This window comes from Peromyscus californicus, unplaced genomic scaffold (assembly GCF_007827085.1).
Source record: "Peromyscus californicus insignis strain IS unplaced genomic scaffold, ASM782708v3 Scaffold_9__1_contigs__length_137607984, whole genome shotgun sequence".
NCBI classification, from domain to species: domain Eukaryota; kingdom Metazoa; phylum Chordata; class Mammalia; order Rodentia; family Cricetidae; genus Peromyscus; species Peromyscus californicus.
Genome location: NW_026294617.1, coordinates 7141224 through 7156578, shown reverse-complemented (window position 1 = coordinate 7156578; position 15355 = coordinate 7141224). Strand labels below are relative to the sequence as shown.

The 15355-nt window shown below is 47.7% G+C and overlaps 1 protein-coding gene across 1 annotated transcript in view; it reads right to left on the bottom strand.

Moving 5' to 3' along the window:
• Nceh1 (neutral cholesterol ester hydrolase 1) overlaps positions 1–12973 on the bottom strand; it is a 69357-nt gene extending 56384 nt beyond the window's left edge. The window contains exon 1 of the mRNA XM_052730206.1: positions 12638–12973. Coding sequence (XP_052586166.1) covers positions 12638–12775 — 138 coding nt within the window. The 5' untranslated portion in view covers positions 12776–12973. The remainder of the gene's footprint in view (positions 1–12637) is intronic.
• Between the last annotated feature and the right edge of the window lie 2382 nt (positions 12974–15355).

The window sequence follows — 15355 nt, the reverse complement described above, 5'->3', positions numbered from 1 at the left end:
AATTCATTCCCAATTCAAAAACAAGCATAAATCTTTAACAACATTATGGGGAAGTTGGAAACTCAGAAAACAGCAAGGCTTGCAAAAAGAAAAGAAAAAGAAAAAAAAGCCTGCAAAGGAAACAAAGGCCGCTTTTATCCAAGTTCAGAGTCAGAGCACGTGAATGCTGAGGTCAGATCCTGACTCAGTCAGGGCCACAGACTGCAGGAAATCAGAACCCGAAACTCTCTCCAGTTTCTCTGTCCTAAATGACTGTCAAACCCAAAAACAGACGGAGGGAAAAGGTGTCTGGCAGATGAGAATGCTGGGGACTCGGTGTAGACGAATTTAAATTGATGTTGAAAGACAGACGTGTGGGCTATTGGGCAAGGCGAGAGGGTAGGAGGGCCTCTGAGGCACAGGAAACAGGGAAGATGTCAGGCACACAAATGCACACAGTTCACAGCCAGGCTGGAGTGGGACTCTAACAAAAGGGACAGGTAGAGGAGTGGTGGCTGGCGGTTAAGCTGGAGCATAAGGGACACTTACATCTATCTAGCTTCGTCTAGGATGATCATATTTAAAATGTCCTCGGGGACAGCAAGACGGCTCAGCTGGCAAAGATGCTTGCCGAGCCTGACAACCGGGGCCCCATACCCAGGACCTACATGATGGAAGGGAGAACCAGTTCCTACAGCTGGCCCCTCTACTCCCCCACTTACATAAACTCAGTGGCACACACACAAAATAATTAATAAGTGGTTTTGTTCGTTTTTCAATTTAGGTGTCCTCGGAGCTGGGGAGGGAGCTCATTGGTAGCTTGTCTAGCATGCAAGAAGTACTGGGTTCAACACCCAGCACTGCAAAAGCTGGGATGAAGATGATGCTTGCAATCCTAGCATGGCTGATGGGAGCAGGGGGAGCAGGAGTTCAAAGCCAAGGCCATCCTTAGCTAGGTGGCCAGTTAAAAAAAGGCAGGACGTAAAGACCGCCATAGCAGCGAAGCAGCATACACAGCACCCCAGCCGGGAGCCAGCCGGGAGCCAGCACCCTTCACTGCAGCTCATCAGCTGACAAAAGAAATAACAATACCAACCAGTGAACAGTTTTGTTTTAATCTATTAAATGAAGCATTTATAGTATCTATATTAAGTGAAATCTTGCACAAATCCTAGAGTGCTACACAAAGTATGTAAAAGCCATGTTTGTTCACCTGGTTGGCGGTTTCTCATTTTCTGAGACAAAGTCTCTGTATATGGCCCAAGCTAGCCTCAGACTATGTAGCTCAGGCTGGCTTGAGCTCTCAATCCTCCTGCCGTGGCTTCATGTGTGTTGAGATGATAGGTGTGTGCCATAAACACAGTGGAGTCCTAGCCCTGTGTATCCCAGAAATACCCTGGACAGTTTCACTCAAACTCCGTACACAACCCCCCATTTGCAGTGACCTTTCAAATCCACACGTGCAGCCAGGTCACCTTCCAGTGAGCCAGCATACCCAGCTGCATGCTAACAGTTGTCTGGACTGACCCCAGCAATGTTCCTCAGGTCCCAGCCCTACCTCATCCACCAGCAGACCCTCTAAGTTAGAGTCACTGTCACATTTGTGCAGCTGTTCACGGCCGTCCCAGGGCTCACCGAGGTCGTCCCAGGGCTCACCCGAGCTCCTTTCTCTCATCCACAGTGGCTGTCCTGGTCAGTTGCCCTCCTGACCACTCCTAATCCATTTCTTTATGCTGTCTGCTGGGTAACAACCCTTACCATGGAGTCTGCTTGAATTGCAGTTCCTACACTACCAATGGGGACTCTTCTAGGGGCATAGCTCGGTAATGCAGTCCTTGCTTAGTATGTATGAGCCGCCCTGCCCCCCACCGGCAACAGACCAGAACCAGGAAACAAACAAGCAAACACATTTCTGAGCACTGGAGGTATACTTGGGAAAGTGCTTGCCTAGCATGGTGGAGCCCCAGGTGCCAGCACCTCATCAACAGGGCAGGATGGTGCATGCATGCACTCTCAGCACTTCGGGGAGAAGCAGGAGGATCAGAAGTTCAGGGTCATCAGTGGTTATATGGAGTTCTTGGCCAGCCTGGGCTATGAGAGTCTAAAAAAATGCTGAGGATTACTCTAAAACACAGACTTGACCACGTGACTTCCTGCCTTCCCTCTTGACCATGGATAAAAAGCCACTCCTTACCCAGATCATGCTTCCCTCTGACCCCACTCTCGTCTTAAAACGTTTAAGGCTCTAGCTGGTCTAAGCCATTTTTAGGTTCCCAGCCTATCCTCATTTCCCCCCAGGCCCCTCATTCATCCACTGTTGCTCCAGCTACATGCCCTTTCACCCCTCTCCTGTAAGTGCCCGACTTCCCCTTTCTCAGCTGGTCCCTGTGCAAAGTCAGTCAGCACTGTGGTCAAGCTCCTGAGCACAAGAGCAAGGCAGCCCCACCTCCTCATCTGTCATCCCGAGCAAGTTACTTGTCTTCGTTTTGGTGTGTTCCTGGAGTAGCCCAATGAATCCCGTGCAAATCACAGGGCACAGGATCTGAGAGAGCAGGCGCTTACTGCACTTAAAGATGGTAAACGTACGGACAACACTCAGCCTTGCTAACAGACTGGATACCAAAGGACAGGAGAGAAGCCCCAGTTACAGGGCCACTGTCAGTTGTTTGGTCTCAGAGCCTTAGCTCCTGATCCTCCTGCGTCCCTCTGTCCACTGCTGGGATTACAGGTGTACAGCACCCTGCCCTCACCCTAGGACTGTGTTCTTTTCAAAGATATTGCAGAAGCCAATAGAAGCCCCATCTATAACTTATGTTCTATCATTGAGTCCTGTGACAGTCACATCTTATTCAACCAGCAACTCAAGTTTGTTGGGTAGCTATATCACGTTAATTGAAATACCCAGGAAGGAAGCTTCTAAGAACCCAGGAAGTAAAGACAATTCACAGGGCCCAGGAAGCTCATGAATGTTACAAAATTCACACTCCCACCCCAAGAGAATACAAGCAAACAATTGCTGGGGAAGGGTGACTTTCTCTGGGAGCTACAGGGCACCATCATCCATGCTGGGGCAGGCTTTTCCATGATACGGCTGCCTTTGAATTACCCATACTCCTGTAACATACTCCTAGACCCATTAGTTCAGTAGGCAAGGCGTGGAATGGTTTCTTTGACTTGTCATTGATGGCTGTCTTAGTTAGGGTTTTACTGCTGTGAAGAGACATCTTGACCACGGCAACTCTTATGAAGGAAAACATTTAACTGGGGCTGGCTTACAGTTTAGAGGTTCCGTCCATTGTCGTCATGGTGGGGAGCATGACAGCATGCAGGCAGACATGGTGCCTGAGAGTTCTACATCTGGATCAGCAGGTGGCAGGAAAAGAGAGACACTGAGCCTGGCTTGGGCTTCTGAGACCCCAAAGCCCACCCCTAGTGACACACTTCCTCCAACAAGGCCACACCTCCCAACAGTGCCAGTTCCTATGAGCTCATGGGGGCCATTTTCATTCAAACTACCACAGTACTTTATCCTGGATGAATAGATATTTGTTTGCACCTCACCAAGAAAAGTCATACAATTAGATCAGTTCATTCTGCCATTTATTCTGCCATGCCTAGCACTGGTGCTCAGTTAATATTTATTAAGGGTTGGGGAGGTGGCTCAGTGGCTTAAGCCCCTGCTGTGTAAGCAAGAGGACCTGAGTTTAGAGCCCAGAACTCAAGTAAATGCCGGGTGAGCACAGTGGCTCACCAGTGATACCAGTCTTGGAAGGCAGGGACAGAGAATCCCTGGAACAAGCCCTGGAACAAGCTGGCTAGAGCAAGCAGCCTTAGCAGAGCTCTGGGTTTGACCTAGAGACCCTGCCGCCTCAAAGAATAAGGTGGAAGATTTGATTGCAGAAAATTCTGGGCTGGGGACAGTGAGATATCTGAGTGAGTTAAGATACCTGCCGTCAAGCCTGAGGACTGGAGTTTGACCCTCAGATCCCCCACAGTGGATGGAGAGAACTGAGTCCTGTAAGTTGTCCTCTGACCTCCACATGCATGCCTATACATATCACATATACATATATACAATACATACAAAATCAAGAATATTTAAAAAAATCCCTAACATCAACCTCTAGCCTCCTCACGTAGGCACACATCTATCTGTACATGTGTGCCCAAACACATGTGAATACACACACACACACACACACACACACACACACACACACACACACACATGCATTCACCACAAACATACACTGAAAAGAAGAAATAAACATTTCTTTATTGAACAGGCCTAGGAGTGTGTGGCTCAATGATAAAGGACACACTTAGCATGCATGAGGTTCTGGGTTCAATCCCTAGCACTCACATGTGCGCGCGCGCACGCACACACACACACACACACACACACACTATATACAAATGATATATAATACATATACATTATATATAAATACATATAAGAGATGATGATGCCAGGTGGTAGGATTTTAACTTTATTCTAGAAACACTAAAAAATATATTGCAACCATTTCATAATATGACATATCTTAGATTGTCCTGGGAATGTTGCCAAGTTTGTCACTCGGCAACTCAATGAGATTCTTTTCCCTTTTTGTGACGCTGGAGAATGAACCAAGAAACTCATGCATTGTAGACCAGAACTCTACCACTGAGCCACATTCCCAGGTCCCACATCTTCATCCTTTCATCGGTTTGTTTTTGAGACAGGGCCTTCCTATGCAGCTCAGGCTGACCCTGGAACTCTTAATCCTGCTGCTTCAGATTCCCAAGTTTGGGTCTATAGACATGTGCCACCCCATACCAGGTCTTGTCTTCATTCTATAAGCATAAAATGGAGGAAATAAATAAGCAAATATTTCAACGTAGCCTCACTGGAGGCCAAGATAAACACATGCCAGTTATTCATTTATTCATTATTGGGAACTATGCTTGAAGCCAAGGCCTTGTGTTTGTTAGGTACACTCTACCCCTGTCTCTCCCTGACCACCCTCACTTCAAGTTTTTATTTTGAGGTGTCTTACTGAGTTACCCAGGTTAGCCTTGAACTTGTCTTCTCCTGTGTCAGCTTTTCTAGTTCACGGGATTATACAAGTATACCATCATACCTAGCTAAAACCAGACCTCTCTCTCCTTCCCTCTCCCTCCTTCTCCTTCCCTCCTTCTCTCCCTCCCTCCCTCCCTCACTCTTCACTTCCTCTGGTATGCTAGGAATAAAATCCGGATCTTACCCATGCTAGGAAAGCACTCTACTGCTCAGCTACATCCAAGCCTCATGCTCATTATTTTTAGAGTAAACTGCATAGAAAGAACATTTCAGAATGAATGATTACCCACACTTCCACACTCTACAGAAATGTAGAGCAAGCTCAGGCTGCCTGTAAGAAATAGGATAGGCTGTCTCACAAAAGATCACATAAGAAAGAAGCTTCTCTGTGTCGGGGCTATATTTGCAGAAGTGATAAAAAAAAATTAAGAGGAGTCTATTAATTAGCCGTTGTGTTACACATCTGTTAAGTGAATCAATTTGACCTTAATATTTCCTATGTGTTGTCTGCAGATCACAACTCCACCTGCTCACCTGTCAGAACTAGTTCCGATCCAACACCTCCCTGAAGGTAAAGCCCTTCCACTGCCCTGTTTGTAGAAAATTCAACGGAATCAGCTACACATCACTATGGTTACTGAACCCTCCAACTTCCATAAAGCGGTATTCTTCATCACAAGTCTGAAGGCGGCATGCCAAACTTGTTTCCTACCAAGCATGGTGGCCCACAAGTACAGTCCCCATGTTCCAGAGGCTGGCAGAGAGTTATCACGAGTTCAAACACAGCCTACACTAAGGACAGAGTAGGCTTCAGGCCAGCCCAGTGTGAGACAATGTTTCCAAAGAGAAAATCATTAAAATTTATTTACTAATATTTTAAAGTCCATCTCTTCTTCCAGACTGCAGATGCAGTGTGAGCAGCTGCCTCGGGCTCCCATCCCACCCCAGACTACAGATGCAGTGTGAGCAGCTGCCTCAGGCTCCCATCCCATCCCAGACTACACATGCAGTGTGAGCAGCTGCCTTGGGTTCCCATCCCATCCCAGACTACAGATGCAGTGTGAGCAGCTGCCTCAGGCTCCCATCCCATCCCAGACTACAGATGCAGTGTGAGCAGCTGTCTCGGGCTCGGGCTCCCATCCCTTCCCCATGGACTGTATCCCCTCAAATCAGGAGCCACAATAAACACTTCCTGTACTTACAGCTAAAATTTACCTGAGATCAGTAGAATTTCCAGTTCAAAACTCAAGACAAAGGCCAGTATACTGGAGCTCTGCAGTTTCCAGCTAGTCTGTAATTTCAGTCACCCCCACAATACGGGAGCACAGCAAGGCCTGCAGAGAGCTCAGGTGGGGTCACATTACAGCTCTAAGTGTGAGCAGACAGCTAACAACTTTGCTCAACTAGTCCAAACGCTTGGTCATCCATAGAAAGGAAGACACAGCCTGGTGGTGTGGCTCCACACTCAAAAATAAGAGGAAATCAGCATAAACTCCATTTCTGTAACCTTTCTTTACATTATGTCATAAGAAGATTCATATGACTGACACACCGTGGGTCTCTCCCACAGAACCTTGAAATAACAGACACAGCTAGAGTCGATGGCCAGAAAGCCCTAGGGATCCTCCTGTCTCTGCCTCTACAGTGCTGTGAATACAGCCGTGTGTGGGGAACATAGGCATGAGCTAGGAATATGGACATGCACACTGAGGATGCAAACTCGGGTCCTCATACTTACGTAAAAAGCATTTTGCTCTGCTGACTGAGTCATCTCCCCAGCATTCACTAAACGTTATTTTACAATATAAACATTCTAGCTGCATAGTACTCAAAAATATGAGCAGACCACAGTTTAATTTCTTGTAGTTTAGGGATCAAACTCCAGGTCTCACAAATGCTAGGCAAGCACTCACCACTGAGCTACACCCCACCTCCCGCTTCTACTGTTCCTGAATTTCCATTTAAATGATTACAGGGTGCGGGGGGGGGGGGGGGGGGGGGGGGGGGGGGGGGGGGGGGGGGGGGAGTGAAGTACTAGTGCATGCACTACAAGCACCCTACCAGTGAGCTGTGTCTCCAACCCTTCCCTTTAACACAGAATGCTTCCTCTTTCTTTTTTTTTTTCTTCTCTGCCCCCACCCCCCCACAGGGTTTCTCTGCCTAGCTTGGCTGTCCTGGAACTCACTCTGTAGACCAGGCTGGCCTTGAACTCAGAGATCCGCCTGCCTGTCTCCCGAGTGCTGGGATTAAAGGCGTGCCCCACCGCCCGGCTCCTCTATTTCTTACAAAGGACCATGTACTTGGACTAGCAGGTTCTCAATCCCGTAACATCTGCATCTCTAGCTACAGCTTTGCCTCTATCCACCATGACACAACAAATTCTACCCAAAGGGTCTGGTGGCCAAGAATAAACATGCTTCAGAGGTTTCTGACGGGACTACTGCCAACCACAGAGGACGTGGTCCTGCACATTCTCCCCAGCAGAGCTCACCTCTGAACGTCTGACCATCTTTTCACCAGCACAACTTTTTCCTTTTTTTCCCTGTATCCCAGGCTGGCCTCAGACATCCTTTGTAGATAAGGATGCTGAAATTACACAAATGTGTTGGTTTATGTGGTGCTAAGGATTGAACCCTGGACCTCATTCATGCATGGCCAACTCTACCAACTGAGCTACAACCCCAGGTCACTTACATACATAACCTTTGAAACTTCCTGTCCTCAGGTCTCCAGCTGCACCGTCTTCATCTGCCTGCTTCCTGCCCTTCACAAACACACTGCCGCTGTGCTTTCTGCTGTCAAGTCTGAGGGCTCTGCTATCACACTGAATCTGCCTCATTAGCATTTTATTCCCTAGACCAGTGGCTCTCAACCTTCCCAATGCCGCGACCCTTTAACAGTTTCTCATGTTGTGCTGACCCCCAGCCATAAAATTATTTCATTGATACTTTATAACAGCAATTTTGCTACTGTTATGAACTGTAATGTAAATATCTGATATGCAGTCATGACCCACAGCTTTAGACTATTGAAGATCATCCAGCTAATCTGATAAACTAATCATGCATTCTAGATTACCTGGATAGGTTAATAAGCAAAATATATATCATCCATAGTATATCCAAATAATATCCAAAATAAATATTATCCATAACAGTATTTTGTCTTATTTATATCATAGTACAATTTGAGAGGATTTCTTTCTTTTTGGACAGAAGCTATCAGAATGTACCCCAGGTTGGCCTTGAACTTAAAGTAATCATCTTGCCCCACCACCTGAGTGCTGGAAGGACCATGGTTTTCAAGCTTGCTACAACTGAAATCACCTGGGGACTTCTTAAAGAACAGGCCGCTTGCCGGGCGGTGGTGGCGCACGCCTTTAATCCCAGCACTCGGGAGGCAGAGCCAGGCGGATCTCTGTGAGTTCGAGGCCAGCCTGGTCTCCAAAGCGAGTTCCAGGAAAGGCGCAAAGCTACACAGAGAAACCCTGTCTCGAAAAACCAAAAAAAAAAAAATAAAAATAAAATAAAAAAAAAGAACAGGCCGCTTACCTGGCTGGAAATACAGCTTGGCGGCGGCACCATGCCTGCCTGGCAGGACTGGAACCCCGGTGTCTACAACTACAGGGAAAAGAACTGCTAAGAACACTGGAAACCCCCAGAACTCTGAGTGAGTGTGGCCTGGGGGTGCGACCTAGGCAGGAGAAGTGTTCAGGCAGTGCTGGCACTGGGGAGCTGGAGACAGGAAGATAAGGGGCTCAAGGCCAGTCCCTGCTACAAGAAGCACAAAGGACAAAAAGCAAAAGGGAGCGAGTGAGTGAGCTGAACAGCTTCCAGGACCCCACGGAAGGAACGCTCAATAAACATGATCTGACAGCGGGCACCAGATAAAAGAAAAAGTGAGGAAATGGTGGAGGCCAAGGACAAGAACAAGGAAGGACCTACAGGAATTAGTATTAGGCAGGGTCTCACTACGTAGCCCTGGTTAGCCTGAAGCTCACCAGGAAATCTACCGGAATATCAAAGACGAGCTAATACCAATTCTCCTGAAATTGTTCTGAACCATAGAAACAGAGGGAACATTGCTAAACTCTTTTTACGAGGCTGCAGCTACCCTGATACCCAAACCGCACAAAGACAGAACTAGGAAAGAGAACTACAGGCTAATGCCCTCATAAACAAAAAACCCACCGAGATCTGCCCGCCTCTGCCTCCCCAGTACTGCAGATAAAGTAAGTGTGCACCACCACACCACGCTGCACTCAAACTTCCTGATGTTAGAAAGTAGGCCCAGCTTAATCTCTCAAACAACTTCAACTGCTTTTTTAATTGAGCCAACCCATCTCAACCAAAATTATTTGGCAAACAAGGTTGTGCCAAATCATGACAGCTGTCTAGGTTTTCTGTTTGTTTGTTTGTTTGGATTTTGGTTTTTCGAGACAGGGTTTCTTTCTCTGTGTAGCCTGACTGTCCTGGATCTCACTCTGTAGAGCAGGCTGGCCTCAAACTCACAGAGATCCTCCTGCCTCTGCCTCTCTAGCGCTGGGATTAAAGGTGTGCGTCATCACCACCACCCTGTATCAATAAATCAGCTTATCTTGTATTTGAACAAAACGGACAAGTCTACAGATTTTCCCTACAATCTATGGTGGAGCTCTGCACACCATAGAAGCCCAACACAGCCTTGCCCTGGTGGTTTGGAAGGCATGCTGGAGAAGAAAAGCTTCCCTCCACCACACAGGCCACAGGCTTTTAAACAGACTCTTGGGACACTGAGGAGGTGAGGCAGGAAGATCAGGAGCTGAAGGCCAGCTTGAACTACGTGACAAGTTTGAGGCCAGCCTGTGACAAGTAGCAAGATCTAGATACGGAAAACCAAAAATAAGAAAAGAACAATTTATAAGCCGACACTAGGGATGTGAAAACAGAAGAATTGTGAGTTTAAAGTCAGCCTTGACTACAAAGCCAGCCTCAACTACATGACACACTTTATCAAACAACAACACATGTGCACACACATACGCAGCACATAGTGGGACAGGTCTGCAATCTCCACATGGAGAGCTTCCAGGAATCTGAAGCCTGCTTGGCCCACACAGTAAATTCCAGGTCAGTCTGTCCTACATACAGTGAGAGATCCAACCAACCAATCAAATAAAAATTATAACAACAGTTGAGGGGCGTGGTGGTACACACTTTTAATCCCAGCACTTGGGAGGCAGAGGCAGGAAGATCTCTGTGAGTTCAAGGCCAGTCCAGTCTGATCTACATAGTGAGGTCCAAGCCAGCTTGCACAGAGAGAGAGAGAGAGAGAGAGAGAGAGAGACCCACAAACATAACTGGGCCAGGGTGAGGGTGTAGCTCACTTGTCCACTGTTTGCCCAGCACATACAGAACCCTGAGTCTAATCCCTGTTTGGGGGGAAACTCAGGGACATTGCTTTCCAGGTAAAATATGCTTTCATCTGGTCTGAATGGTCTTGCTAATATTTTCAGTTTAGCAGGAAGGTGACCAGAGCCACTCTCTGATTGAAAACCCACTGGCAAGCCAGCACCAGATGAGAACACTCATTACCTCCTCGGCTGCTGGGAGTATGTTGGAGCATGCTAGAAGGCCAGCACAGCCTTGCCCTGTGATCTGAAGGGCAAGCTGGGAAAGAAAACCTTCCCTCCAAACCTGGGCTCTTCCTAAATTACTATAAGGAAGAGTCCTTCAGTGACCTAAAACAAGAAAAGATGAAGCACGTTGGTGCCAATACAGCATTCTTTCCTTATTCTGACTTACTAAAGATGGCCAACCCAGCCCAGTAAACACCCTTTATTCTCCAGAATCTTTGAAAGGTGTTACTTGTAAGGTGCACACTCACTTCATGAGGGCTTCTAGGAAAGACTGACTTTCTTGTATGCCTGTAGAGAAGAGAACACCATTGTTCCAACAGGTCAACACTCTGTTAAAGTCTAGATGGTGGTCCAGGCCCAGAATTCCAGCATTTAGGAGCTAGAGGCAGGATCAAGAGTTCACGAACACACTCAGCTACTCAGTGTGTTCCAGGCCAGACAGAGCTGCATACTGAGACCCTGTCTACAAAACAAGCAAAAACCAAAAACCATCTGGAGCTTATGGGTTAAGAGCACTGGCCCTGGGTTCATTCCCAGAACCCACATGGAGGTTCACAACCCTCTGTAAATACAGTCCCAAGTAATCCAACACCCTCTTCTGGCCTCCTTGGGCACGGCACCCACGTGGTACACAGACATACATGCAGGCAAAACACCCCTACGTAGAATAAAAAATAATAAAATGTAATGCATGTTCACATACTTTAAAAAATAAACAAAAACAAAAACAGAGCTGGGTGGTTGTGGCTCACGCCTTTAGTCCCAGCACTAAGGAGGTAGAGGCAGGTGGATATCTGATTTCTAAGCCAGCCTGGTCTACAGAATTGAGTTCCAGGACAGCCAGGATTACACAGCGAAATCTTGTCTCTAAATAAATAAATAAATAAATAACCAAACAAACAAACAAACCAAAAAACCGCCAGTATTAAGGCTCAGTATCGGGCAGAGGTAGAGGGTGACTTGGGTGTGGAGGAGTGTTGGGAACCTGGATAATGTAGATTACTCAAAAATACTATCCACTCATGGGGTTCAGCCTTGGCTGCAGACAGCTTCTGATAATAAAAACAATCCTCCTACCACGAAATAAACCAAACAGTTACACTGTCCTGCCCATGGGGGGAAGCAACCTACACGGGCAGGGTACAGTGGAGAGAAATGCCACCCTATCAGGTTAAAGAAGGCCACATCGCCTTAGCTCAGGCCAAGGTTATCTCCCCGACATCGAAGGACACAAAACAAATGCTGCCGGGCAAACAGAAAGCACAGCCTGCAAAGGAGGACCTTGACAGCCCTCCGGGCCTCCCAGCCTCCTTTTCTTGGGCTGAGCTGAGAGGTGCCAGGGAGCGAACCGAAGGTCAGAACGGTTCCTCCTGGCCCCAGAACGGAGCGCTAGGGCCTGGGGACATTGGGAAGCTGCCCGCGCCTGCTTTTGCTCTTCGGGGAATCACAATCCCTTTCGCTAAAAATATTTAACTCCTCCTCTGCCTGCGGGTGGGACGACGAGGGTGGGGGCGGGGTGGTTTTTTAAATGCTGTAGGCTTTGACTCAAGACACTGAAAACCAAGAAAGCAGGGGCGCTATTTAGGACCTAGGAAAGGTTAAACAGCTGTCACCGAGAGGCCAGGCGAGAACTTCACCTGTTTCCGGGCGCATATCTGCCCTCAGACTTTAAGGATGCGAACACCTCCGGGCTAGGGGTCCTGGGGAAGCGCGCACTCGGGGAAGCATGGGTGACACTGAGTGTCCCCACTGAACTGCAAAGATGCAAACGCGACACCCCCAGCGCCCGGGGATCGGAAGAAGCGAAGGGGAGGGGAGATGCGCGTTCACGGGAACACGGGCGACCTGAGGTATCCCTACTGCAGTGCAAGGATGTAAATGAGATACCCGCAATGGGCCCACGGGCAACCTGGACAAGCGATGGGGGTTTCGTTCGGGGGAGCAGGGGCGACACGGAGCATCCCCTTCGCTCTGCTCACCACTTGCTGCGCGCCGCGGAAAGTGGCGTCCAGCAGCATCAGTTTCCAAGGGTCGGACACCGCGCCGGGCAGTGGGATGTACACGTAGTAGGCGGCCAGCGCCAGCAGCGCGGCCAGTAGGACGCACGACGACCTCATTGTCCCCAGGCCGGGCTGTCCGGAGATGACCGCGGTACGGTGCGATGCTACCCGGAGACGGCCGGTAAGTTTCTGCCGGCCTCAGCTGCTGCTTCACGTGTTCCTCTTAAGGCTGCGAGCCAATCACAGGCTGTGTCGGGAGGAAGTGGGAGCGCGGATGTGCCCCCTCCGCGGTGTCCTTGCGAAGGGCTGCGGGCTCGCCAGGTTGCAGGAAGCGAGATGGTGCTGCCGCGCCCGGAGGACGCACAGCAACCCCTGGCGGGCACTGTGAGTATGACCGCCTGTGATGCCAAGGGGCCTTTCTGAAGGTTCGCAAAGGGGTTCCAGGCCAGCCTGAGCTGCTTGAAGCAGTCTCAGAAGAAAAAAACTAACAGTAACAAAAAAACAAACAAACAATAAGCTGAGTTTAGCACACATACCTGTTTTGAAAGGTAGGAGCATGAGGACGAAGGTCAAGGTCATCCTGAACTACATGACAAGTTTGAGGCCATCCTGGGCTAGCCTGTCTCAAGAAAACCAAAATATTAAACAAACAAATAGAAAACTCAAGTAATTGCATTGTGCAACTTCCAGAGCATATAAATCATCTGATCCAAAACGGAGATACTATTGCCAAAGATAACAAAAATCCTCTCTCTAGAGGAAAACTTGGAATGGAATATACATTCAGTAAGTGGTTCAAAAAGAGAGTTGCTGTGCAAGGCGGTGGCACGTCTTTAATCCCAGCACTTAATGGGGCAGAGGCAGGCAGAGTTCTGTGAACCTGAGACCAGACTGGTCCACATAGCCAGCCAGGGCTACAGGGCTACATGAGAACCTATCTCAGGGTATGGCAGGCAGGGGGTGGCTATAACACAGACAGACAGACAGACAGACAGACAGACAGAGACTATGATTTCTCATAGCTCAAACAAGACCAGTATAGCTAGCCTCATGTCTTAGCTTCCAAATCCCATTCTCACTGGGCATGGTGATGGCGTTGGTAATTACAGAACTGGGGAGATAGAAACAGGAGGACCAGGGTTTGAGACCAGCCTGGGTGAAAACTTGCTGGGGAAAAATAATGAAAAAGGAGGGCCGATGATAGAGTGCTTGTCCAGCATGCACAAACCTGGGTTTAGTCTTCAGCACTATGTAATAAGTAAAGCAAAGATTTTATTTTAAAATATTTATTTGTAGGCTAGAAAGATGGCTCAGAGGTTGGGAGCACTGGCTGTTCTTCCACAGGTCCTAAGTTCAATTCCCAGCAACCACATGTGACTCACAACCATCTGTAATGAGATCTGATGCCCTCTTCTGGCATGCAGACATGCATGCAGACAGAACACAGTATATATAATAAATAAATAAATCTTTTAAAATATTTGTCTTTAATTATGTGTTGTGTGTATCTGTGTGTGGAAATGTGCACATAAGAGCAAGTATCCGTGGAGGCCAGGAGAGAACATCAGATCCCCTGGAGCTGGAGTTACTTGACATGTGTGATGGGAACTGAAGTCTGGTCTGTAGACGAATTTCAAAATGGTCTTATTAAATAAAAGACACAGAGTCAGAAATTTGGGTTAAAGCCTTAGAGAGATCAGGGAAATATGAAAAGCCACCAGCTAACCTCACCTCACCAACTCCACAGCTTCCAAAGAGCGTGACTTCCTGTCTACCCAGGCTTACATGCCTTGCTTTTCTGCCCTCTCATTGGCTCTTAGCCCAGCTACCTCACTTCCTCTTCCTACACAGCTCTGTCGCTGTCTTTACAGACCTCCAGGTCTCTATGGTTGGTACTGGGATTAAAGGCGTGTGTCACTACGTTTGGGTTGGTTCCCTAGTGTAGCCTTGAACACACAGAGACCCTGCCTGCTAAGGGATTAAGGGCATGTGCTGCCTGACTTCTTTGTTTACTTAAAATGGCTGGCCTTTCCCCCTCCATCTCCAGGCAAGCTTTATTATTATTACATATTAACGCACAAATAAAATATCACCACACTTCAGCACAAATAAAATACTACCACACTGGTCCTTTGCAAGACCCTTGTAAAAGTGAGCTCTTAACTACCATCTCTCCAGCCCTAAATGGTTTGTTGTTATTGTTTTAAGAAATTGCTATAATTCTTCATGCTTCCTTCATAGCTTGGAAAGGGGTTTTGTTGTTTTATTTTTTTCTTTTTGATAGTTTTTATGACACTAATTAAGATAAACTAAAGCCCTTTTTTTCATCACTCATTTCTATTACTTATTCACTCCACAAATAACACCTAGCCCACACCAAGAACTAGAAGAGCTGGAGAACAAGACCACAAAGTCTGTTTTATTCCGCGCTGGTGACTGAATCCAGGGCTTTGCATGTCAGACAAGCACTTTACAGCTGAGCTGCATCCTAACCCTCGGATTTTTCTGAGACGGGATCGCAGGCTAGCATAAAACCATCCTCCTGCCTCAGACTCTACAACACTGAGTTTACAGGCATTTGCCACTACCTGTAGCAAGTAAGACACACACGCACACGCACACACACACACACACACATACACACACACACACACACACACATTTTGGATCTCTGAGACAGGCTTCCGTGGAGGCCGG